Source organism: Didymosphaeria variabile (genome assembly GCF_027946475.1).
Source record: "Didymosphaeria variabile strain IMI 356815 chromosome Unknown scaffold_1, whole genome shotgun sequence".
NCBI classification, from domain to species: Eukaryota; Fungi; Ascomycota; class Dothideomycetes; order Pleosporales; family Didymosphaeriaceae; genus Didymosphaeria; species Didymosphaeria variabile.
Window position 1 is genome coordinate 1,206,585 of NW_026611620.1, and position 25,263 is coordinate 1,231,847.

The 25,263-nt window shown below is 51.7% G+C and overlaps 11 protein-coding genes across 11 annotated transcripts; 6 read left to right on the plus strand and 5 right to left on the minus strand.

The window, feature by feature from the left end:
* Positions 1-207: 207 nt before the first annotated feature.
* Positions 208-2,269, plus strand: SCP1 (calponin; the record flags this gene model as incomplete). Its single annotated transcript, XM_056209195.1, has 2 exons — positions 208-374; positions 430-2,269. The coding sequence occupies 2 exons, from the start codon at positions 208-210 to the stop codon at positions 2,267-2,269; spliced, it is 2,007 nt and encodes a 668-aa protein (XP_056076017.1).
* A 396-nt stretch (positions 2,270-2,665) lies between these two features.
* On the minus strand, positions 2,666-3,979 carry cpc2 (cross-pathway control WD-repeat protein cpc2; the record flags this gene model as incomplete). The annotated part of the gene is made up of 4 exons (XM_056209196.1): positions 2,666-3,091; positions 3,290-3,607; positions 3,686-3,812; positions 3,900-3,979. The coding sequence occupies 4 exons, from the start codon at positions 3,977-3,979 to the stop codon at positions 2,666-2,668; spliced, it is 951 nt and encodes a 316-aa protein (XP_056076018.1).
* A 784-nt stretch (positions 3,980-4,763) lies between these two features.
* On the plus strand, positions 4,764-5,687 carry N0V89_000373 (uncharacterized protein; the record flags this gene model as incomplete). Its single annotated transcript, XM_056209197.1, has 1 exon — positions 4,764-5,687. One exon carries the CDS (start codon positions 4,764-4,766, stop codon positions 5,685-5,687), a length of 924 nt encoding a protein of 307 aa, XP_056076019.1.
* A 615-nt stretch (positions 5,688-6,302) lies between these two features.
* N0V89_000374 (uncharacterized protein) lies at positions 6,303-6,725 on the plus strand (the record flags this gene model as incomplete). The annotated part of the gene is made up of 2 exons (XM_056209198.1): positions 6,303-6,551; positions 6,723-6,725. The coding sequence occupies 2 exons, from the start codon at positions 6,303-6,305 to the stop codon at positions 6,723-6,725; spliced, it is 252 nt and encodes an 83-aa protein (XP_056076020.1).
* Positions 6,726-7,278: 553 nt separating this feature from the next.
* On the minus strand, positions 7,279-8,551 carry N0V89_000375 (uncharacterized protein; the record flags this gene model as incomplete). Its single annotated transcript, XM_056209199.1, has 3 exons — positions 7,279-7,893; positions 7,951-8,065; positions 8,445-8,551. The coding sequence occupies 3 exons, from the start codon at positions 8,549-8,551 to the stop codon at positions 7,279-7,281; spliced, it is 837 nt and encodes a 278-aa protein (XP_056076021.1).
* A 1,362-nt stretch (positions 8,552-9,913) lies between these two features.
* N0V89_000376 (uncharacterized protein) lies at positions 9,914-11,004 on the plus strand (the record flags this gene model as incomplete). The annotated part of the gene is made up of 2 exons (XM_056209200.1): positions 9,914-10,346; positions 10,403-11,004. The coding sequence occupies 2 exons, from the start codon at positions 9,914-9,916 to the stop codon at positions 11,002-11,004; spliced, it is 1,035 nt and encodes a 344-aa protein (XP_056076022.1).
* A 1,192-nt stretch (positions 11,005-12,196) lies between these two features.
* Positions 12,197-13,553, plus strand: N0V89_000377 (uncharacterized protein; the record flags this gene model as incomplete). Its single annotated transcript, XM_056209201.1, has 3 exons — positions 12,197-13,290; positions 13,345-13,406; positions 13,516-13,553. 3 exons carry the CDS (start codon positions 12,197-12,199, stop codon positions 13,551-13,553), a joined length of 1,194 nt encoding a protein of 397 aa, XP_056076023.1.
* A 118-nt stretch (positions 13,554-13,671) lies between these two features.
* On the minus strand, positions 13,672-16,366 carry N0V89_000378 (uncharacterized protein; the record flags this gene model as incomplete). Its single annotated transcript, XM_056209202.1, has 3 exons — positions 13,672-15,028; positions 15,176-15,850; positions 15,960-16,366. 3 exons carry the CDS (start codon positions 16,364-16,366, stop codon positions 13,672-13,674), a joined length of 2,439 nt encoding a protein of 812 aa, XP_056076024.1.
* Positions 16,367-17,033: 667 nt separating this feature from the next.
* Positions 17,034-17,759, minus strand: N0V89_000379 (uncharacterized protein; the record flags this gene model as incomplete). Its single annotated transcript, XM_056209203.1, has 1 exon — positions 17,034-17,759. The coding sequence occupies one exon, from the start codon at positions 17,757-17,759 to the stop codon at positions 17,034-17,036; it is 726 nt and encodes a 241-aa protein (XP_056076025.1).
* Positions 17,760-21,461: 3,702 nt separating this feature from the next.
* On the plus strand, positions 21,462-23,048 carry N0V89_000380 (uncharacterized protein; the record flags this gene model as incomplete). The annotated part of the gene is made up of 1 exon (XM_056209204.1): positions 21,462-23,048. The coding sequence occupies one exon, from the start codon at positions 21,462-21,464 to the stop codon at positions 23,046-23,048; it is 1,587 nt and encodes a 528-aa protein (XP_056076026.1).
* A 732-nt stretch (positions 23,049-23,780) lies between these two features.
* On the minus strand, positions 23,781-24,677 carry N0V89_000381 (uncharacterized protein; the record flags this gene model as incomplete). The annotated part of the gene is made up of 1 exon (XM_056209205.1): positions 23,781-24,677. The coding sequence occupies one exon, from the start codon at positions 24,675-24,677 to the stop codon at positions 23,781-23,783; it is 897 nt and encodes a 298-aa protein (XP_056076027.1).
* Positions 24,678-25,263: the final 586 nt, after the last annotated feature.

A 25,263-nucleotide genomic window follows, 5' to 3' on the forward strand; every position in this document is an offset into this window, starting at 1 on the left:
CTTGCATTTCCCACGACCCCACGCTGGCTGGCATGCAAAGATATCTCACCCGAACTCTCTTGTTGCGCCCCGATCCGCCCTCTGCCGTCGTCGTGCACGCATACCCACCCATATCTCACGAATAAAATATATAAACGCATCGAATACCGCGGAAATCGCACTGCTTGACCTTTCCAGAAGCCCGCATTCCACCACCCCTCCTCCACCATGGCGTCGGTAACGTCGCTGGACCAGGACATGAAGAAGCTGCGACTGGGCAGATACACACCGCAGGCCGCGAACGAAGCGCGGAGCTGGATAGAAGATATCCTGGGCGAGCGACTGCCTCCCGGAGACCTATTGGATGCGCTCAAGGATGGGACCGTCCTGTGCAGGTGCGTAAACATGGCGCTGTTTGGGTTTGCAACGCGCGTACTAATAGCAACGCAGGCTGGTCAATCTCGCCATACCAAGTCCTGGCGTAAAGTTCAAGAAATCGCCCATGCCGTTCATCCAGATGGAGAACATCTCCCATTTCCTCCGCGCATGCGAGAACGCTCCGCTCAACATGCCCTCACACGACCGCTTCCTAACCGTTGACCTGTACGAGGCGAAAGATCCCGCGCAAGTCCTGCAGTGTTTGAGCGCGTTTAGTCGAGTCGCCAATTCAGTGAATCCCTTCAATTTCCCGACCACAATTGGGCCCAGACGTGGTGGCGGAGGCCCGCTGAGCCCCACAGCAACTGGCGGGGTAGGGGCCTTTCAAAGCGGCAGCTCCCTGAGCTCAACTGGCTTTGGACGAAGCAGGGGGCCCAGCACTACCAGCAACACGAGTGGCTCGAACACGTTTAACCCACTCGCCCGACCGCAAGCTGAAAGAGCGCTCAGCCCTAGCTTTACGGGTGGTTCAAACTCGTCAAAGACTTCCAATGGTATACCTAAGTCGCCTCCTGGCGGCATAAGCAGCTGGAGCAGGAAGACTGACGAAGGTGTAACATCACCAGCATGGAACATCCATCAATATGGCTACATGGGCGGCGCAAGCCAAGGCAACCAAGGCATCGCTTTCGGCGCGCGACGACAGATTACCTCTGCAGCACCGAAAGTCCCCAGTCTGGCCGAGAAGGAGCGAAAGCGGAGAGAACAGGAAGCAGAGGACGAACGCTTGCGAACCCTGGCAGAAGAGGCTGAGCACAAGCGACGAGTCGAGCGACAAGCCGAAGAAGAGCGGCAATGGGAGGAGGAGACGCGCAAACAAAAGGAGGCAAAGCAACTCCAGCTCGAGAAACAGAAACAGGAATGGGAAGAGCAGGAGCGACAGTGGAAACTAGAGGAAGAATTGCGGCAACGGGAAGAGCAAGAAGAGCAAGAGCAAGAGAGAGTGGACAAAGAGAGCCGTCGCAAACGCGCGGGCAGTGATGCCAGGTTGAGAGGCCAGTACCTCAGCCAATACCAGGCAGAACAGGCCAGCAGTAAGCCGCGAAGTCGCCGGAACAGCCAATACGAGCCAGAGTCAAATGGCGAACAAGACAGGATAAGGGAGCTTGAACGCCAACTTGAAGAGGCAAAAGAGCGTGAGCGACAGTACCAGCAAGAACGCGAGGAGCGCTCTGAGCGTCGGAGAGAGCGCGCACGATCGAAGAGTCGTACGCGCAACCGGTCACAAAGCCGCCCTCGTCCTCAGCCTCCGCCACGTGCCCCCTCTCCCCAAGACAGCACGGCATCGTGGGCACAAGCTGATGATCGCGACTACCTACGTAAACAATGGCAGGACACTCAACGGCAACCGCCGAGACCACTTCCCGAACCCACCGCGGCCGCACCATCCACTCGGCCTCTACCAGAACCTGCCACCTCGCCGCGGCCATTGCCGGATCCCGCGGCCTATGCTAAACAAAGTCGCACAGACAGATATTTAGCATCGAATCCTCCCCCTATCGCTCCCAAGCCGGCAAAACACATTCCACCAGAGTTGACGTCGACATCCGAGCGCGCTGAAGAAGATGCCAGACGCACTGCATCGCAGACCAAAACGAAAGCAGGCGGATGGGCTTCAAGGTCATTGCTTGAGCGTGAAATGGAGCGGGAGCGCGAACGACAGCAGGAATGGGAAGATGCTCAGCGCGCGTTGCAGAGTGCTCCCACAGATCCCAATGCCGGTACTGGCGAGGGCCAGAGCTGGGATGTGAACCAGTACGGATATATTGGTGGGGATAGCCAAAACAAGGGGGGGATTAGCTTCGGAGGGAGGAGGCAGATACTAGGACCGAGACCATTTGGACAGCGGTAGATTATTGTTTTGATGGAGTGGATGTCTGTGAAGACACTAGGAGTCAACGTCTCCAACACTGATGGATTATGCAAGCTTATACACATTTTTGAATATGCAATGCAGTCTTGGCTCTCATGATCGACTGTGCAATGCCAATTGAATGGATCTTTGGCGTTAGAATATCCGGATGGGATTAGAGATTTAAAAACCCGGGTAGCATGCAAGAACGATGGCTGGACTGAATGAATTTTTCATTGACTCTGAGCGCCTGGAAGTGCTAATAGGAAGGAATTGACCAGCCCCAGTTCCAAACCCCGCCCGCATGAGCATAGCATATCTCATTTCCCATGGCATACAGATGAACCGGAATCATGATTTCATCCCCAACACCGCTGCACCTTCATCTACATCACTCTATGCCCTCGCCATGACACCCCAGCAGCGAATGCGGTTGTCGGTGTAACCAGCGAACAGGGTCTGGCCATCCGCCGACCAGGCAAGTGACACACACTCCGGCTCTCGGCTCTTCTTGCCAACCTCCATGTATTCGGGCTTGAGCTCGTCAACCTTGCTCTTCTTCTCAAGGTCGAAGATGATGATGGACGAAGCGGTGGCGGCGCACAGCCAGTAGCGGTTGGGCGAGAAGACAAGCGCGTGGATCTCGTCACCGGCGGTGAGCGAGTAGAGGTGCTTAGACTCGTTCAAGTCCCAAAGCATGGTGGTTCCGTCCTTGCCACCTGAAGCGCAGAGCGAACCATCGGGAGAGATGGTGACGGTGTTGATGTAGCCGGTATGGCCGATGTGGTCGGTCTGGATGCGGCACGAGGCGAGTTCCCAAACCTATGCACTGTTAGCTTCTGCTGTTGTCTTGTTCCTTGAACAGCCGTTTGAGGAAGCTATATGTCAGTAAAAGGTGATTGTTGTTCTCATAACCTTGCGGCTCTGAAGTAGCAAATACAAGTAAATCATTTTGATCATCACGATAATTGTGTGCAGGAACTGCCCCCGAGACCGGGAATGAAAGATGGATGGACCCACCTTGACGAGCTTATCCCAACCAGCGGAGACGATGACGGGGTTCTGGGGGTTGGGCGAGAAGCGCACGCAAGACACCCACTCGGTGTGACCCTTGTCGGTGATGGTGTACTTGCAGTCACCGAGGGTGTTCCAAAGCTTGATCGTTCGGTCACGGGAGCCGGAGACGATCTGGCGGTTGTCGGCGGAGAAGGAGACGGAGAGGACATCGTTGGTGTGGCCAACGAAGCGGCGGGTGGTGTTGCCAGTGGAGAGCTCCCAGAGGCGCAGGGTCTTGTCCCAGGAAGAGGAAAGAGCGTAGGCACCGTCAGAGGAGATAACCTGTTATGCAATTGTCAGCTCAGCCTGCCGTTTGACGTCCTAGCCAGCCAATTGCTCGCATTCATGATTATAACGTACGCAGTCGGAGACGATGTGGGAGTGGCCGTGCAGACTCCTCTTAGGGTATCCGTACGAGGTCTCGTCGCGAGTGAGATTCCAGATGATCAAGGTCTTGTCGCGGGAAGCGGACAAGAGCATGTTGGGGCTGCAAGCAAACAGTCAGCGCAACCATACTCGACAATCTCTGCGCAGCGCAAAGCTGCAATCTCAACTCCGTGTTGTGTATACGTACTTCTCGAGGGAGGTAGCGAGGGATGTAACCCAGCCAGTGTGGCCCTCGAGGGTGCCACGGAGAACCAACTGCTCAGCCATAGTGTGCGGTAGAGTGTTGACCTTGGGGATGATCGGTGGGCGCACTCGGTGGTGGTGGTTTTGCAGAAGTCTGGCGGAGACTCTTTGAGAGCCGCGAAGTGCGCGAGCCAAAATTGTTCGCTTGGATAGCCGAATGGGGTTAAGCGCGCTTGGACCATGCCAGTCCGTGAGCACCTCGCTCTCTTGCTCTTTACAAGCACTTGACAAGCAATGAACAAACAGAAAATGATTTTGAGTGACGTTCATCACTCTGTGTTATACGAATTTGATTCATCCCCGAGATCCTTAAGCAAGCTTGAACTCCGCTAGATATTCATGAACAGCATCCTGCGTCTGCCAAGTGAGGATATCGATAATTGAAAGACGATGTTAGACTGCCATGCTTTTAGACACCCATTCCAGCTGCACCCCCCTGCGTTGCTCCAGGACGTGTAATGTGTAGGTTGGTGATCTATTATCTGTTATAAAGACGCTCAAAACACCTTTTCCAAACGAAGCTGTGGCCGAGGCTACCCTGGGGCAACGCACGAAGTGTCTACAGCTTATGATCTCTAGTGACTTCTTTTCGGGAATTGTGTGACAATGGAGAAGGGTGTCAGGTGAGATCTGACGCCATTCGTGCAGCCTCTAAGATACCGAGCATCTTCGGAATCATACTTGGGTCTTAACTCCGAACAACCCCTAGATTTGCACATCTCGCGTCAGTATAAGAGCCTCACCTAGAAGCACATGTCATCACTCGCGTAGCTACTGCAACTATTGCATAGTCTATCGGGTATTCACCATGGCTTCCACAACCCAAATCCTCCTCATCGGCGCCGGCGAACTAGGAACTGCCTTCTTACCCCACTTATCCGCTTTACCACATACACACGTTACTGTTGGGGTACGTACACCGGAGAAGTACAGCCATCTATCGTCACTCACCGTCTCACTTCTCCCTCTCGACATAACCGGTCCCTCCGAAGTCCTCTCCCAGACCTTCGCCAATTATGACATAGTCATCTCGGCAACTGGTTTTGGCCAGTCGACTGGCACTCTTCTCAAGCTTGCGAAGGAAATCCTTGACGCTGGACTGCTGCGAAAGAAGTCGAGTCAATCCAGGCTTTGGTTTTTCCCCTGGCAATGGGGCGTCGACTACGACATTACAGGTGACGGGCAAGGCTTGATGCCCCTCTTTGGCGAGCAGGCCGCCGTACGTAACCTGTTAAGAGCCGAGGCCGATGGAAACAATGTGAAGTGGACGATTGTGTCGACAGGTATATTCATGAGCTTCTTGTTTGAGCGGTTCTGGGGGATCGTTGAAAGGGAAAGAGGAAGCGTTACTGTGCGAGCGTTGAGAAACTGGGAGCACAAAATCACTGTAACGGACGTTTCAGACATCGGAAGGATCCTGGCTCGAATCGTATCAGGCGACGTTGACGCGGAAAACACTGTTGTGTACGTCGCTGGGGATACAGTTACGTACGAGGAGCTGGCTGGTATCGTGGAGCGTGTCGCCGCAGGGAAGGAGGTCAAGCGGGAGACTTGGAGCATTCCACAATTAGAAGCCGAGCTTGCGAAGGATCCGAACGATCCTATCAAGAGGTATCGCTTAGTATTCGCAAGAGATGGTGTTTGGTGGGACAAAGAGCGAACGGTAAACCATAAACTTGGCATGCCGGTCATCGACGTGGAGAAGTACGCAAAGAAGTTATTTACAACATAAACAGCGTAGCGATGATAGAAGAGCGTAACCTTTCGTGATATTGCTCACTAATTGATACGGTTCCTAATCGACGTCACGGTCGTATAGCCTAGATAAACACAACGAGGGTACGCTGGAAGCGTCTATTTGGAGTTTGTGCGCTCTCTGGGCGAAATGAAAGACAACGTCATTTTCATGCTCCTGATGCTCAGCTGGCACCGTAAGTTTCAGCATGTTTAGGTTTGGAAAAGACGTACAGATGATGTCTATGAACGCAAATGTTGCACATCATGTGCTTTGCTAACTGGGGTATCGCATTTTGACTGCTTTCTACAAGCACCTTTTCATCCGCCATCGACTTTCCAGCTCCTTCAGTACTGCCCTCTTTTGTATTCTGCTCTATAGCTATAAGGCAAAAGTTGTTCATTTCATGCATCTCAGGAAGACGCAATACATCTCAGACCCGTTGATTAATTCATCTAGCGACCGGGTGGCCCTGCATTCGGTGGAGGGAACGGAGGAAATCCGCGGGGTGGCATTCCTCCTGGAGGAGGGAAAGGCATGCCACCTGGTGGAGATCCAGCTTGACCAGGTGGTGGGAAGGGGAACGGCATGTTTGGGGGCGGTCCACCTGCCATGTTCGGAGGAGGGAAAGGCATGCCTCCCGGCGGCATCGGTCCTCCAGGTCCTGGCGGTCCGCCCGGAGGCATGTTCGGCGGTGGAAATGGCATCGGAGGCATATTGGGGCCAGGCCCTCCGCGACCCATGAATGGCGGCGGCGGCATGCCAGGCATCCCTATGTATATTAGCGTTGCGAGCAGATCGAAAGCGCGCAAGTCGTACCTGGCGGCGGGAAACCGTGTGGTGGGAATCCTGGGCCTCCAGGTGGAGGGAAACCGCCCATTGGGTTTTGGGTCATCGGGTTTGCCTGGCCTTCCGCATTGTACGCATCCGTGATGCTGTTAATAACAAGCTGGGTCTGTTCGCTGGATATCTCTGTCGCAACATTAGCATCGCGATGCCTGAGCTGGGACAAAGGGGCGCATACGTTCGTAGTAGGCCTGGACGTTGCGCAGATGGTTTCGACCGGCGTTATGCGCCTTGCGAACGCTCATCGAGTCGTGGGTAAGATATACATCGCAATAATCGCCTTTCACAGTTAGTCTGGGGCGCGAACGTGGTGCTCTGCTGAGGATCCGGGATACGCACAGAAGAACTTCGGCATTTTGGCGTTTCCCTCAGATTCAGAAGTGAGCGACAACGGACTGCTGAGGTGCGTGGGAGTTGAAGCACGTCAAGGTCGACGACCTTCAGAAGCTCTGGGACAAGAGTGACCGGCGACCGGCGCCCGGTGCCACTTTTCACCGTGGTCTTGGCATTCATGGTTGACTCGATCCCATGCTTGTACATGGTTATCGGGTTACGCCCTCACAACATACAGTCAACTGGGAATCTGCCGATCTGGCCTGCACTGATGAGAGCAATCTTACTATACTTGCTACCCAATTCACCTGCTGTTCTTGGAATAGCAATCACATTCATGCCATCCGATTCTTTGCATAGTAGCCTCCAACTTCCACTTAGCAAAGCATTTGAAGTATGGTCCCCACGTCTAGAGCTTACTGAACTTAGGCGTCTTCTTCTGCAACCCACTCAACATAGCATCCTTCATGTCTTTGGTCTGTAACATTGCCTGATTCCAAATGGCCGTATACCTCAAGCCCTCCTCCACACTCCGGTCGCGCGAGTAGTTCAGTAACTCTTTCGTTCCCTGTACAGCAACAGGGCTCTTGCTCGCTATCAAGGTCGCTAACTTCAGTGCCTCTGATACTGCTTCTGCCTTCCCGCCATAAACCCCACTAACAAGTCCCACCTTTTCTGCTTCAGCACTACCAAAGATGCGAGCTGAAAGGGCCACGTCCTTCACCCAACTGAAATTGCCAACTGCCTTGGGTAGGCGGGAAAGCGTACCGATGTCAGCGGCGATTCCGATGTCGACTTCCTTGACGGAGAAGCGCGTGTCTGCAGCGCACAACCGTATGTCGCAGGAGAGAGAGAGGTCGAGGGCTAGACCGTAGGAGACTCCATGAAGGACAGCTATGATGGGCTTCTCACACTTCTCGAGCGCTGTTATACAGTCTTGGAACTCGAAGATGTGTCTGCGTAGGGCAGTTGCTGTGCGAGCAGTGTCGGAGCTGCCTTGTGAGAGGGTACCCTGAGAGGCTGCCTACAACATTCAGTCATTATTGATAAGTTTTGTGGAAGGCCAGGAGCAATAACATACTTGCACATCAAGGCCTGCTGTGAATGCGCGGTCGCCGGCACCAGTAAGGATTATAGAACGGACATTTGGGTCGTGCGAAAGGCGTTTGACGATGACAGACAGGTTGAGCCACATCCTAAGGGTCTGTTAGTTGATATATTGGAGCGCATGTATGCGAGAATGCGGAAAGGCTACAGGGCTATCGTCATCGTATGTACTAAATCTACATCTAGGTCGAAATCATTGCATTGACATGGCGTCGTTCTTTGAGAATGACCTAGTGCGAAATTGCATACACGCACACAATATGTATACCGTCCAACAGTGAATGCAACGGATCGACCAAGAGGGTGTTATGATATTCGTGCTTTGCCTTCAGTCCTGGTACGTAGCGTGCGGAGATTGGAAGCATGTGATTAGATGTTCGAACACAGTTTCCGGATGCTAGTAACGATGAAAGATGAACTGCGAGGGAAGTCCCGCGACCATGTAGTACAACTGCGGTTCAAACTTACTTTTCGATGAAAGCGTTCAACTTTTCCGGTCGACTGATCTCAATATGCGCGACATATTCCACTGGAAAGGTGACGTTAAAGTACTCGTATTCATATTTCTCTGCCATGGTGCCCTTGCTGCGTATGTGATATATCTCTTTCTCGTCTTAGACTCGCTTTGGTGGCTTGGGAATGTCCACAGAAAAAAACCGAAGGTAAAAAAGGTATGTTATGTGATGTTGTCGGTTTTGGTCGCATCTGACCGCGAGAGTCGTTTGGCGGAGCCGCTGTACCGAGGTAAGTGTGAATGAGGCTAGCAGATTGCCATTTTGGTGTTCAGCAGTTGGCAGCTCCAGAGCTTCAAACCCACCGTTGCGATGCCTTCCTCCGACATTGCCATTCTACACGTCCTCCTATTCAGGAAAGCTTTCATGATACATACAATCTTCTTAACAAATTATGTTCCGCCAAAGCACCATGACGCGCAACAACGACCAGGAATGCTGAATGATGTACCGCGTGTACGTTGCTTTCCCAACCACCATTATATCGCGGCATAGTCAGCAGTCGCTACTTGACTTTTCTGCATAAACCATTAACGATGGTAGAAATAGACTCAGGCCGTTATATATGTACAGCCCTTGCTCGAGGCCATAAAGATCAAATACGTCCATCGGTCAATCGTTACGTCGCAACTTCGCCGTTCTTCAATGGCCTCCTCTTACAATCTCTCGAATACCGATCATTAGGTATCGTCCAGTTTGGAGGCTTCGCATGAGTATCTGAGATTTCGATCGTTACTCTCATAGTGCAGATATGGGACCCACAAGCCTTAGCTACAAACCGTGAAACTTGACGCATCTACCAGTATCGAGCTCGCACAGTTTGTCGGTAGTAATTTTTTTTTTGGAAGAGTTGGAACCCGTTCATTGTGAACGTAGTAACTCTCCGCGGAACCGGGTAGCTGATCTTTCTCAAACAAGAACGCAGAGCCACCATAATCTGAACAGGGAGTACGAATTCTGGCAAGGAATCAATTAAATGCTCTTGGCACAACAATGGCTATGTCGGAAACAAGCCTAGAGAAGCCTGGCGGGTCGTCTCGACCCCACAGCCTTACGCGTCCGCATACACCCAATCAACGCTCGACTATCTGAGCACAGTCTTCACATTACAAAATGAGGCTCTATCATTGGACTGTGTTGTTATCCACAAAAGCCCCGGACAAGGTTTTGTTGCCTGAGGCGAAGTTTCAATGCAATGACCGACGTCGTCATTCACTGTCCGAAGGCGAAACAGACTGCTGGGTACGGTAGTGACGTGGACCCATGTTTCTTCCTTCCTACAAGGTTTACATGGCGACGAAGATAACGGAGGGATGTTTGTATAAGTAGATCATTGTTTCGTTTCTCTTCGTTTCGCTATCTGCACAAATAGCAGCCTCTATTCACTTTCGAGATTGTCCTTGTCAAATCAGCATTCGCTCCACTATGCGTGCTACCTCCTCCTTCATCGCGCTATCTCTCGCGCTCTTCGCGGCCGCGCACCCTCATCATGAGCTTTCGGTCCGCGAAATTGCGCAACGTTCTGCCATCAACAAGCGCTGCGCTGCAAAGGCAGGAGCTTTCACCCAGGAGCGCAAGAAGCGTTCGCTCAAGAAGCGTTCTCTCGGCACCAGCATCATCCCTCGCGACACATCCGTGAACATAACGACCGAATCGCCGCATTACGCTACTATTCAGAATGATACCTGCCTTCTCGTGCCTGAAGTCACCGCAGGACCCTATGTCTGGCCGAGGAGTGAGACCCTTAGGCAGAACATGGCTGAAGACCAGGCTGGTATCCCTCTGTACCTAGATATCGGTGTATTGGACGTCAACACTTGCGAGCCTGCACCCAACGTCCTAATTGACATGTGGCACTGTATGTTCCTGCAGGTGCCAGTCTGATATAGGGTCACAGATGCTAACAACCGATAGGCAACGCAACCGGCAGCTACTCTTCCTTCACCGGGCTCGATCCCAACACTCCTTTCGAGGAACTCCTCGATCAACTTAACGTCACCATCGGCGAAGGAGAACTTGATCTTCATACGGATGCCACCACCTTCCTGCGTGGTATGTGGCCTACCGATGACAACGGTGTGATGGAGATGCAGACCATTTACCCTGGCTTTTACGTCGAACGTGCTATCCACATTCACGTTCAAGCTCACACGGAATGGACTGTGCGGAGCAATGGTACCATCGTTACCTCCAACACAAGGGCTACTGGACAGATCGGCTTCAGTGAGGAGATGAATGAGAAGATCATGGCACTTCCCCCCTACTCGCAGCACACGGAGATCAACAGGACGACGAACGAGGTAGACAGCATCTTCACCGGAGAAACTTCCTCTGGTTGGTCTTACGAGGTTCAGATCGAGCCTTTGGATGGTGTGGATGAATCAAACGGTATGGTGGGTTACATCACCTTTGGTGTCAACATGACTGCAACTGAGAGCGGCTCGGGTGGCGGTATGGGTGGAGGCCCGTCTTCTTCTGGTATCTCGTCTGGCGCTGCTGCTCCTACTGGCGCTTAAGCTAAGTTACGGCCCTGGCCTAGCACGTATAAACCACTTCTTGATATGTAAAAGCCTACTTTGGCTAGTCGGCGATTGGGTAGAAACGGGACATTCTTATCGATGCAGCATAATTTCACCTGTATCAGAGAACAGAGGTTTCTATGAACGGTCACCATGTAGTCATGTGAAGCCGAACCATTTTCTTCGATCCTAAACCGGAACAAACATTGTTTGCACTTGGACTCTATGTTCCAATTTGCCAAAAGTCAAACCTTTTTGGAAGACCGAATTTGATTAGTCATGGAGTTGTCCTTGCCGTGATTTAGAGGGAAGAGTTGTAGAGAGCTAGTCATAGCCTACGTATGCGAGGCACATCACTAGGCGGACGGTCCGTGTCTTGCAACAAACGCTACCAGATTCGGAAGAAAGCCCACGCCAATCCACAAGAACGAACAATTACACTACCGAATTACTGATTGCATTTCCTTCATTTGGCCGCAAGCAATGATCACACCATCTCCGGGCCCTTTGCGTGTCAGAAGAAATATATCGAGAACACACATAAAAGTCGCTCTTAGCCTCCAAGAAGTGCGTCAACTGAAACCTAACTTTGCCCAATGAGTCTCTCATGCCACACCAGCTTCAAGCGAGCGCCTAGCTGGAGCCGCACATTACCGTGTACTCTGCAAATTGTTGGCTCTGCTTAGCTATCCTGTACCATTTAGGCTAGTGCTTTAGTAGTTAGTGACTTGGCTGTGTCGACCATGGGCTAAATATGCAACACCGCCTACCCAAAATCATAGAATCTCAAGCAGTTCGAATATTTGCCATTACAATTGCCGACTTCATAGATACTCTTCTATTGAAGGTCGTGACTTTGAGTTAATCACTAGCAAGAACATGATGATAGTACGCGCGCTGACCCAGAGGCTCGGGCTAATTTCTCCCGAACCCGCTTCGCAGCCTGTTTTTCCGTCTTAGCCTCCGCATTCTCCGCAAAGGATCGCCCAAAACCTGGAGAACTAAGAATTTAAGGGAAAGCTTGAGGCTATAACATCATTAGCCAGGTCCTCGGCTCGAACTACTGATGATCTCATCAGAATGGATAAATACCTATGGTACACTGATTCTCCATTGCGCTTATCGTCGCTGAACTGTGTTCCCCTCGTTGACTTGCACGCGAACTGCGATTGACAAGATACGGTCAACAATGAAGATGGCTCGATCGTTGCTATCATTGCTGGCCATTCTGGGTCTTGCTGGCGCGCAAAGGATTTCCCACAGTAGCCGTGACGGACGGCCCACATGTACCGTATATCCTGGAAAGTCCAACGCAACAGACGATGTGCCTACCATCTTGAAAGCGTTTAAGGACTGCAATAACGGCGGAAACGTCGTCTTTCCCGCTGGCAACACATACCACATCAATTCTCGGCTCAACCCTGTGCTCAATGATGTAACAGTCGACTGGCACGGCGAATGGGAGTTTAGTCACGATCTCGACTACTGGAGAAACAACTCCTACCACATTGCATTTCAGAACCACGCAGCAGGTTTCGTCATAACTGGGGATCGCATCCGAATCGACGGTTACGGCAGCGGAGGTATCAACGGCAACGGCCAAATCTGGTATTACGACGAGCGAGGCGACCCTCCCGTAACCCCAGGAGCTACCCGCCCAGGACGCCCCATGCCCTTCATGTTCTGGAACGTATCCGACGTGACGGTTAAGAACTTCTACGTGATCCAGCCGCAGCTCTGGAGTATCAACATCCAGAACGGCACCGACATGGTTTTCGACAACATCTACACCAATGCGACTAGCCCTGAGGCGCCGACCGGGTGGAATTGGGTCCAGAATACGGACGGCTTCAACACAATGGACTCCAAAAACATTGTGCTCACGAATTTCGTCTATCAAGGTGGTGATGACTGTATTGCTATTAAGCCACGGTCTTACAACATCTACATTCGTAATGTAACATGTCATTCCGGTAACGGCATCGCTATCGGTTCGCTCGGACAATACCTTGAGGACTCTTCCGTCGAGAACGTACATATCGATCAGGCAACGCTGATCAAGGGCGGCGCCCAGAATTCGATCGGAAACGCTGTATACATCAAAACCTGGGTGGGTGAGCTCGTCCAGGGCGGTGACAGAGATTACGAAAGTGACTATCAGCCGAGGGGCGCAGGGTGGGGCGGTGTGAGGAATATGCTGTTCAGCAACTTCGTGGTGCGAGGCGCAAAGAGTGGAGGTGTAATCACGCAGAACAGCGGAGACAATGGGTCTTTTGCGGGAACGTCAGTCATACACAATCCGTCCCGTATATCAAAGAAGATACTGACCCAGTCTAGGTCTAACATGCTTGTCAACAACGTCGCTTTCGTCAACTTCACTGGCTACCTGGACGGCAGGAGTACGACGGCGAGCGTAAGCTGCTCGACAAGGCAACCGTGCTACAACATCGACTACAAAAACTACACGTTGTACACGAGCTCAAACATGACAAGTACGGGGTCAGCCAGCTGTAAGTGGACGGCTGAAGGTGGCGTTCGTGGCGTAAATTGTTAACTCTCGCCCCTGAAATGAGATGTTGCATTATCGTATATTTCCACGGAATACCTAGTCCACTAAGATTAGCCCCTAGCCTTTCGGCAGATGATCCCACAGAATGCACGCCATTAAATTATCGATAGGGTCACATCAGTAATGGTCGGGGTTGTGAATCCGAAAGAGCTTCGCTTTACTTCATCCTTTCGGTCCTCTTTCATCTGTGTCAATTCCTCCTCCGTCGTTATATCTGCGAACTCTTCCAGATCAAGTTCTGCAAGGAAAGATAGCTTGCACTGTAGCCTAGACCAGATTGTATCCAGCCGGAGTTCTTGCACAGTGCGAACGAGAAACTTTATTTCAGCGATCGTGGGGCTCGGTTGGAAGAAAGAGATTCGTTTGAACGGAGGGACGCAACGGACATCAGTCTCGGAGACTGGATTCCACCGGCTTGTCTTTTTATAGTAGAACAGATGATCGACAGTGGAACAGAGCATATCGGCCAGGTAGTGGTGCCAACATTCGTGGTCCCTTGCCGCACGTACGAATGCCAGGGTACGGTGTAAACTCCGGTTGTAACACTCCGGATGCACCAAGGTTTTGAGTTTTGTGACTGCGTGGGTTCCCAGCTCTGAACCCAGTTGTATCAACTTTTCGATATCGTCCATGCCGATAACAATCCCAAAGCGTCCTTTGCTGGCTTCGTGTACGGCGTCCAGAAACGCAAAATAATGATTTTGTGCCTGGTCGATAGGCATTTGCTTGTGCAAACGGCTGAAACTTTTCCATATCTGCAAGATTTCGGAACCCGGTATACCATGCTTCGATTTGAGGTATCTTTGCATCGAAGAATATGCTTCAGATGTAACAGAAGGGTCACCAACGACTTGACCAGCATTCAGAAGCCTGGGGAAGTGTTTCATGGCCTGGAAATCTTCTTCCCAAAGTGGCCAGGACCATTTGGAGATAGTTACACGGTACCACAGTTGACGCCAATACTCACAGTCTACAGAAACCGGAGCTGGAAATGTTTTTAGATCTGCCTCTGCTGCGTGGTAGCTATGCATCAACTTCTCGCATATTTCGATGATGTCGGTGTACTTGGTACACATGCCCAGCAAGCAATTCGCGTGGTCGACATCGGCGAGTACATACATCCGAAGTCCCAATTTATCAGTCAGTTTGGGTGTCCGTGCTGCATTGAAGCCGGACCGATTGAGGATAATCCTACACGCGTCCCGGAAAAGTTCATTCCAACCAACCTTGAGAACGAACAACGCGATGGTCTCCAGTTCTTCGTCAGTGAGAAACATGCTTTTGGGTATTGGAAAGACGTGGTTGGCACGCCCGTATTCGTTGAAGTCATCTAGTAGAGCCTGTATGACTGATTGAAGGTCTGGATCAAGCGCTTGTACGCCATGTTTCCTCGATTGGAGTGCTTGCTGCTTCAGGAATGTGATTGCAGGGTGTCGTTCGCTGCTTTGCATCCTGACCAGCGCGGGGAAATTGTCCCTCGAAGATGCCCACTGGCGTACCCTCATTGCCGGAATGCTCTGCGGAGGCAGAATCAGAACCGTTGTAGAGATATATCTGTTTTACGTTAGACGAGTATGAAACATCCGAGCAGAGACTTACTCCTCATATAATCCAGGGGAAATATCTGTCCATGAGTCTTCATTCGGTTCCGTACATAGTGGATACTTCTGTACGATCTCACTTTGAACAAGTTCCAATTTGGAACAGTACGGGATGTCGTTTGCATCAACAATATGCTTTACCCACTGCTCGTCTTCATGACTATTCCACTCCTCATCATCTGAGTCTTCCCAGTAGTCTCTTACCAACTGACCTAGCAAAATCGTGTATCCGAGTGACTGGCAAGCAGCCTTCAATATTTGGAAATGAAGGACGTCATCGTCCTGGAGTGAGGCTTGGCTCACGAAGTGATTGGGGTACTTCTGTTTAAGCACGTACCACAGCATAGTCGGCTTTCCGGTCCACCGCTCCAGCACACGCTTGACTCTCTCCTGCACAATCTTCTCGTCTCTCTCATCATAGACAAGATGTGTTGGGGGCAAGTTTGTGAAACGTAGGATGTATGTCAGTACTAGCCGGACACCGAAGACCACAGGTTTCATCTCCTGAACCGCATCTGCATACCAGGCGAGCCATTGGTACCGGTCCCAAGAATATTTATCTGTACTGAAAGTCTTCTTGTGGTCGATATGCGATATGTGGACATTGGCACCTTGGTAATAGGAGCGTAGGGAGACTGTCAGTGTTGCGAAGGAACCTGTGGGCTTTGCAAAGCTGTTGATATAGTTAGTAGAGCCCATGTCTTAGACCGAGAGTTGCACGGGAAGCATCATATATATGAGAAAAGACGTAAAGCTGAGGGCAAAGGTTCCTGTTGACTCACCCCTGACCTGGTTCAACCTGGGAGTCTTTCTCGTACACCAGCAACTTGTACGGCTCAGCGATGACCACGTCATCATCTGCGACGCCAAAGCTCTTCTTTACAGTCGACATCATCCTGTCCAGCCAAGCATTCCATAGCGGCTGCTTCACAAACGACACCTCAGCGGCATCGATCTCCCATGTCGCGTGGATTGTGCTCTGGCCTTTCTCCTTCAGCTTGTCCCAGGCCGCGTCGTCAGGCTCGAGAGGTAGCTTGATCTCGCCAATATCTCTGACCGTGAAGCCGAGGTCGAGGCTTGAATCCTTCGCTGAAAAAGTACCGCGCGTAGCGAAAGCCTTAGCTTGGACACTGGAGAGTGCAGATAGCAGTGCGTTGTGCACTCGACGATCGTGTCGTTGCGCGTCCATTATTGAGTTGAGGTTTTGCAAGCGTCGCGCTCAGAGGGGTGAGATGGGCATTAGGCGGCGCGTCTTGTGCTGCGTATAGTGCCTAGGTGTGGGTGAGCGTGAGGAACTGAGTGAAGTGAAGACGCGTTGTCTGCTGGGAATAGCAGCTGCGCGGCGTGCGCGCGCGCCTGCCAAAGAAGTAGTCACATAGGGAAGCCGCGATGGTCGGAGTGATGTCGTGATATTGCTCTCTAATACACATCGAAGTAACTCTAACTGCATGCCCCCACTCATAGTCTGCTGTCAAGGCTTGAGCCTGTCCTTTGCATGGTGTGCGTGTTCATGTCTGCAAGATGATGTGATGGATGATTTTGCAAGCGTCACGTGCCATACTATGGTTGCAGCCATAAGTACCATATACTATGGTACTATAGTGGGTAAACCAAGTGGGTCATCCGGAGCATGTATAACGTAAAATAAGGAGGTAGTAATCCGATGGATACTTTAGGTATAGATGAGCTTGAACTTACTTCATAAGGCATCTTTTACGTAGATCGTAAATAGAAAATTCTAGCAGGCTCGGCTAAGGAGCTTTAGACCCTCCGACAGAAATGGACCTACTGGCTTTACTTATGGCTGCAATCGTAGTGGTCACCCAACGTCGCTCTCTCTATGCGAGGTCTTACCTTCAAGCAATTCCTTCTAGTACCTCTTGGACATCCTCATCCGCCGCCACAGTCTGTTCTGATGCTAGGTTTCCCACCCACCTCTTCGCGACAGCAAGCCCATGATACCACCTCACACTCGTCCATTTATCTTTCCTGAACTGCTGTAGGAGCAAATTGCTGCAAGTATGCACCTCGCGCTTGGCCTTCGTGAGCAAATAGACACGCTGGTCCGGCGACACTCCAGATGCCTGGGCGTTATGAGGCGATGTCAGAGATGGCAAGGACACCAACGCCGCCCGGAGACGGTCCCTATACGCCGCGAAATCCTCCTTGTCAGCAACCGAAGTTGTCTGCGGATCCATATAGCCCGCGGCGAGACCAATGATACCCCAAGCGCGGACCTCGAGATGGAGGTGGCCATCATCGAGCGCCTTCTCCATCGCATCTATGGCCGCGTCCCAGAGCAACTTGAAAAGCTGGAGGTCTTCTTGGGCAGGCCCTACTGGCTGTGTGGTGTTGATCGCATCTTGCGCGGCGGACAGTGAATGAGCGACCTCTTCCTCCATTGGCGGTCCCCGGGTGGGCGGTGCTCGCTGGGCTCGTGCGAATATGATCGGGTCGCGGAGAGTAGTGTACTCCCCATGCAATCCGATGAGTGATTTGACGTGGTCAAACAAACCGATAAACCTGGAAAACGTGTCAAGCGGAATTGCATCCACAACAGCGTCTAATTGTGAGGATGACATTTGGGCAGAAAATGGAGCAGGTCTAGGATAGGCTTGATCTTCTTTCAGGACCGGTGGTATGGGCGACAGTCGTGAAGTTGAGCGTTATCACCAGTGTTTGTAGGGCGTACGCTGGTTGATTTTATAATCGACTAAAACCCGAGAAAATCCGCAGTGAATGGTCACTTGACTATGTTTTCACGAAGTTGGAAAGCAGATCTTCTGGAAGTATCCAGTCTCGTGACCTTGTTGCACGGGGAACCTCAAGATGTGCGCTCACGCCACACAGCTATCGTGGCGCAGCTCTTGGCAGATACGCGCTGCAAACGCACCTGTCGATCTCTTATGTACACGTCTTGTGCGATACGATCGGTGATACGCGATATCGTGATCTTGATATAGGCCAGGTGTATTACCGGCATTTTGACCGCCGTGAAAGGTTGGTATGTGACATGGCGCTCTTCTTCCTTGGGTCGTTACGTGCCTGCAATCAGGTAGAGTCTCTTTTTTTCGGACACAGATTGCTGCTAGACTCTCCCGCTGAAGCTTTATTGCCCAAGACGCTCCCGCGTGTGAAGCTATGCCGTAGACTGTCACGCAAGTCCAATCGGGGCGGTCCCTCAATCTCTTGCTCTACGACAGTAGACTGCTGTATCCCGCCTGCTATCTTCTCCAGTTCGATTGTAGGTAGAGTAGGTGGCCGATTCAAGTGTGGCCAGCTCAATTTTCGCGGTGGCGGCTCTGGTCCTGTAATCGTAGTAGATGTGCTGCCTTCGTTGGGTGTGAGGTCAGAAACTTCGAGACTCCTGCGGAACCCACGGCGATTGCGATTGCGCGCGCTCTCGTCACTTATTGTGCCCCACCTTCTCGCTCTTCCTCTTGTGGAAGACGGAACGGATGCGAGTCCAAGTCGCCAAAGGATGGTGTGTAGCAGCGGTCTAAGCGTTGCCATACTTCCAGCTGTCATTCCTATCCCTGGTTCGACCGTACTCCAGATAGCCACATCTACTGTAGCGTCTATAGAAAGTCAGCCTTTCCCTGGAATACTGTGATTGGACCGCAACGAACGTACAAAGAAAGTCCTCGCCGTTGGTGAGAGTATAGATATACCGCATCCTGACCATCGTTGCAATACTACCGCTGTTGACAATGTCAGACTAATCTTCCCATAAGAGCGTTGGTATACATGCATTGCAGCGAAGGCTAGAATGCCTGCGGTCAAAGCCTTCATTCGTAGATCCATCTGCAAACTCCATACAATGAAGATCGGCAGAATTCCGAAAGCCCAATCTGCTGCGGCATTGGCGGCAGCTAAAGCATAGGTAATTCCCAGTGTAGGAGACGTGGCAATGCAGCGCTCTGTCGCTGGATGGACATTCCAGAATTCGGACACTGCATCTTGTCAGATGGGTCAGAGCACAGGGGAAAGGAAAGTTGACCTGGCATGCACTGAAAGATAACCAAGAAGAAGTAAACGAAGCCGAAAAGAACGGTGCCTGCCATGAGAAGCTTAATGCAAAGGACGTGCCAGCGCTGCATAGCGACGCGAAGATAGAAGATGCCGAGAGCGATCTTGAGAGTGCAACTGCTTAGCACATAAAGCACCTCACAAAGATACCAGAACTAATGGTTTTAGCTTCATGCATCCGCAAGTAGCCTTGGTTCGTACCAAGAGGGCGATCTTTGCGTCGTGGTCGCTGAGGTCTTGTCGATGCTGACCCGTACCATGAACCGCCGCAACCATCTGAAACCCCAGATAGACAGTGAAGATGAGCTGGCATGATAAGCAAAAGTACTGGTCGAAGGACGTTGGGGCAAATTACCACTGTTGTGAGCATGGCCCAGTCATCGTTTCCCCACGTTCTTAGCATGAAGCCGCGAACGTAAATGCGCAGACTGACAGTCAGCCATGTCATGATGAAAAAGAAGACTGCTACTGCAAGCACTTCTTTGCCGCGTCCTTCCATGATGGTGATCAGCTACAGCTCTGCCTTCGAGCCCAAGGCTCCGTCGGTGTGCCGAACGTGCACAGTGGATTTGCGAATCTGCCAGTGGGAGTCATGAATGCGTCGCTGCCACGGGGGCAGCAATACAGAAGCGAAGACAAGAACGTAGCTACAAGACGAGGATAACAGAGCGTGTCGCCGCGAATGAAAGTGGCATCCGAACTCTAAAAAGTCGGCTACCACGCAAATGCGTTATTCAGTGTGGGTCCAGGGTTCGGAAGCTGTGCCCTGATTCATGCATTGTTCCGTTGCGAATGATTCGTTTCGTATGGAAGTAGCGCTCCCCGAATGATGGGCGGATCTCTACTCCCGTCGGTAATTGTAATGACAGTGCTAATCATCGTACATCAGGCTGCCGCTAGTTGCGACCGGCGCCGCCCGCTCGAAAGTTTATCCAAGAGCCGCGAATACATGTCCCCGGCGACATCCAGAAGAGGGATCGACTGGTTAGGGGCCGAAGGAAAGTACAGTTAAGAGCGGCAGTATCTAATGACAACAGCGATGATCAGTCTACGAAGCTGGACTGACTGATGGTGGATTGTGCCCCATGGAGTGCCGCCACCACAATTGGCACATGTTGGGCATCAGCATGTGGAGCAAGTGTCGGAGTGGGCGCGCTGCTGTCACGGTTTCGGCCTTGGGTCTGGACTTTTTCGTAGGCTTTGGTACACTACGACTCCGGTGATGTTGAAAGGTTCTGGACATGATCCCAGGGGAAAGTTCGGGTGCGTTCCAAGGGCCTAAAGTAGGCTAGCGCATCCCCGGGAGAATGTTCCGTGTGTGTCGTGCAGATGCGCGCCCAGCCCTCAACTCCCGGACCCGAGGTAGCGTGACACCAGGAATCCCCTCCATGCACTGCGAATTCGCGGTCCGCCCCGTCCCATCATTCGCCACCTGCACCATGTCAGAGCGCTTCCGCCGTAGGTGTGCTGTCCTCACATTGCGTTGTGCAGGTGTTTGTACGAGAATCTACCCCAGAACATGAAGTCGTCTCATCGCCGCGAAACATGCCGCAGGTGGGCTCTCCTTTTTGGAGAGTCAGAACAACATGTCTCGCAAATATGGACAGCACCTCTGAAGCTTGCATCGGCCTGCTTTTGCGCGTAGCGACAAATCGGCCTTTCTTCCACTACTCTTGTTCGTAGGCAATCTGGAAGCCTGCTTCTGAAGAACAAATTTTGTTGCTTAATGATTGTCAAGTGCCTCCCGGACCCGTAAGCCCCAGACTCATTGTACGATGATACAAACAGACATTGGGTGCCATCTGTCGCAAATACTCGGCTCGGACCATGTGTGTCGCCCATTAGCCCTTTCTTTGGGTTGCACAGTCAGCTCTTTCCCGTCCAATTCAACCAGGATCGTGCTCATCACATCGCCATAACAAGTCACGCATCGGTCGTCACCATGAAGCACTGCGCACCGGCAGACGAAGAACTAGATGGGCTCATTGCAATCTACCACTCCATGTCTCTTGTTGTTTGCCTTATTTGCGAATCATCTAAGCAAGCGCCCCGCCGCAAAGTTCTTATGCAAAACCCCTTGGACCATATAACGCGCCCTGTTGCGGACCTCCAACACCAAGTTCGAACGCTCGGGACATACGCGACTGGCCATCTCTTTTCCGCTTCTGTGCTTTCCCTTTGGTGTTGGTCATCCTTTGGTCTTCCTTATAGAAACTGCTTGAATCCCACTTTTGTACTTCCTCAATTGCATCGCCATGTCCATTCATGCCCAGGCCGTGTCCTCGCCTTCAGCTTTGCCGGAGACGGTGCGCTACTACATCGAGAGGAACCCGGGGAACATACTGGTCCCACTTATACCCGTTGACCAGCTACTGTACCAACCCCAAGGAGTCCCCACTCAACTCAGTATCCAACAGATCTCCGAAGAAAAGTGGCAGCGTGTTACTGGAGCAACAGAAGCTGCGGTCGTGCTTCCGGGTTTGCCCCGTTCTCCTGTGACTCCAACGTACCGAGCACCGGACTACAATGTAATAGTAGATGCAGCTGTCAAAGTGGTAGAGCAGGATAGCGGACCCGAGCCTTGTGCTGCTTCCATCCGTCTAACCCCTAGCGTCGAGCAGCACGAGTCCAAGCACCAACCGCGCTACATTGAGAAAGAGAAAGACAAGCATGTCGATTCAGTTCCCTTATCTAAGAGCATCCATCAGCCTCCAATTGTTCAACGAAAGCTTGCTATGGCGACTGCCAACCTTGACGTCAAACAAGGATCTTCGACTGGACCCGTGAAAGCGCAAGGGGCTACCGAGAGACAGCCTCCGATAAGGACCCATGTCAACGATTACAAAATAGCTCTACGAAGTGCTCCACTGCCTGATATGGGAAGGGATGTGGTCATGAGAGATGCAGGCAACGACATCGCTCGCGATTCCCACATCGAGACCCCTCGCACGTTGTGCTCAAGGATCGAGAAGGATCAGCTCACGACAAATATCAGCAACGATAATAAAACCAAGCTTCTCGATCTACGCACAACCTCCACACGCTCACATTGCCAACCTAAAATCTTCTGCACTCATTGGATTTCCACTGGTGAGTGCTCTTGGGGTTTTCGATGCAGGTACAAGCATGAAATGCCTTCTCTTGACGTTCTGAAGAAAGAAACTGGCTTCCATGCAGTGCCGCGATGGTACAAAGAGAAGATGGCAATCCAAGGCCGGGGTCCAACCTGGATAGAGAGGCGAATGGAGGCACAAAAGGAGGGCGCCAGCCACGGCGATGGCATGGAGGCGCCTAGCCCACGTGATTTTCCGGACCCGTCCCTCTTGAAGCGTCTGCAACGAGAGAGCGGCAGCGTTGCGAAGCAGGATGTGCACCCTCAGAGAGTCGTCCAGGAGCGCTCCCCGGATTTACTGTTGATCGACGTCGATCCGCCTACCATACCTGTTAACCCCATCAATTCCGCCCAGCCGGCTTCGGACGTGGCTCAAGTCCTTCCCCCAATCGCCACACCTTCTGAAAACAAGAAACGCGCCTCGACTACCCTTCGTCGTCATTCACAGATCTCTTGGTCATCTAACACTACCGACAGCGCCCTGCCTGTAAAGCAACCTTCTAAGCCAAAGTCTCCCTCTAAGAAGGCTAAACTAGGGCCAGCTCCGAAGCCTAAAAGGGGCCTCTCCGCATCCAAATATGCACCTACCGAACATAAGATCTTGGTCGTCAAGGCTCGTCGCGCTCCTGTTGGGGCTCAGATTTCTCGCCAGAATGAGAGCTCCACCAGTGAGGATGATATTACGATGGCGCACAGAGGGCATGGCACGATGGAGCTGTCTCTCCTTTAAAGAGACGAATATCCTACGACCGCTGTAGCATGCAGGCACACTTTGACATTGTTCCCTTACTTGTACAAAGCGGTACATCTGTGAGACACGATATTGCAGCTATATAACACGGACTCAATAGTAACTGTGGAGCACGACAGTCACATGTACGGTTACGGGCGATGCACATCTATCATCCCGACCTTCTTCATTTCAATTCATTCATTTGTTATAGACTTCCGACTTTTGATCTTAGTGCGCATTTACCGGGTTTCTTTACCGACTCGTCGAGATTTCACTCAACAGTGTGGTATCGTGGAGAACTGTTGTGGGCTTATATCGCGGCTATGATGTACACTACTATACTGTCATCATGATAGCCAGGTCGCTAGGCTGTAGTTTTTATCAGTACTATACACGTGGTTTTCATTGTTTTCCTAATATTGACAAATCCTTCGTCTCCAGTATGTAATTGCCTCGTGCATGTGGCAATTTCGAACCTGAGTACCTCCAGCATGCAACCCAAGGGCTACTTGCTTACGCCCGATGACGGATTACAGTTGCCCACCCGCATTGCTCTTTCATCTATTGTTTATCTGCTAACCTCGGTTGCCAACATTTCCTAGTCATCTCCATCCCCCGGTCCAGTTCCCGGCTCCTCAAAGTACGAACAAAGCGGATTCCGATAATCTGTTGCGCGTTAGCACAGTTCTTCCTCAACACCTCCTTACAAACTCTTCCGGAACACAACTTTCAACAATAGATCAACTCACAATCGCCCTCCGGACTTTCCCAAAAGTCCAAATTTTTCACATAGCAGAAATCTGTAGTCTCACTCCACCACGTCCCGTTCGTGTCTACTAAGCATTGCAGCCAGACCTCCTGGTTGAACACGTATCTCATTTCAACGTCGCAAGTCTCCTCTGCGCAACTATAACAGAGCGCGTAGTCCTCACCCACGGTAACATTGATCAAATAGCTTGGAGCAAAGCCTTCCGGCTCAGGCGCGGCAGCTCTCTTATCCACTTCGCTGGTCCCGTTCTCGTTGAAATGTTTCTCGATTTCTAGCAGGGGTATTGGCCCGCAGGGATCGAGGTATGTTATGTCTGGCTTGGAGTAGAGGTTCTTCTGCGCAACGTAGCAGTTGTTCGTCGTCTTCATCCAGTACGGATCGTCGATGATCGTCTGCCCGTCCGGCGTCCAGCACGTTAACTCCACGTCTGTTTCTTCCATTAGATAAGCCACTGTGTCACAGCTGATTGTAGGACAGATCCTGCACTCGGTCTTGTATCTTAATGTCGCGTCCTCCAGCGTGAGGTCCTCGTCTTCTGAGCCGCGGCCGCAGTAGGGAAGCGCGGAAGTGTAGTCCGTTGTGTTATCACTGAGGTCGTATTCAGTGACGTAGCAGTTAGAAGTGGAGCGCAGCCAGAGTGTGGTGTCGATTATGCGGGTGCCGCGCGTCCAGCATGTTGCGTTGACAATGTCTCCTCCGGAGTAGTAAAGAGCATTTGGGCATAGGGAGTGAGGGCAAGTCTTGCATTCTGTGTTGAAATCCGCAAACGTTTCGATGGTAGCGGCGGTCGTGTCTCCTGCCGCCCTGCCCAGAACGAGTAAGAGCGGCAGGGCCCGTAGCAGGAGCTGTAGTCCCATGACAGGCTGTCAGCCTGTGTTGTTTCGGGAGTATCTGTAAGAATTTTGGTATAGGTGAGGTTTAGTGTACGGTTGCTGAAAATGCGCGAGATCGAAGCACCGCGACAAGAGAACTGAGGGCCCCACACCGGGGCGGCTGAGCCAGACTTTCCGGGGTAGAGAGAGTGATCGTCGGGCTGATGGAAGCTGGTATGCACAGCTATATAGGTCTCCTAGGTGCTCGTAGGAAAGATGAGGCTAAGAATATATCAGCTCGCGGCACGTTTGTTGACGCACTCATTTACGAGACTTAATGCTCAGGTTGAAGCTCCAGGCAACTAGCACTCCCCGTACTCGCGTTTGATTCCAAGGTAAGCTGTTGAACGGAGAGCCAATTCTGAGCTTTCTAATAGATGTGGTAACGCTTCCGCACTGAGAGAATCATGATGCACGAGCAGCCAATAACGGGCTGCGCCTTATACTGATTGAATATATTATACGAGAATGGCTCTGGTTTGGGAAAGGATGTGCATTGCCGTGTTCCGGGGGGGGCGCTACATTGGTTTAGCCTGAAATGCACATCTTCTATGAGTGCCAAAGACGAATT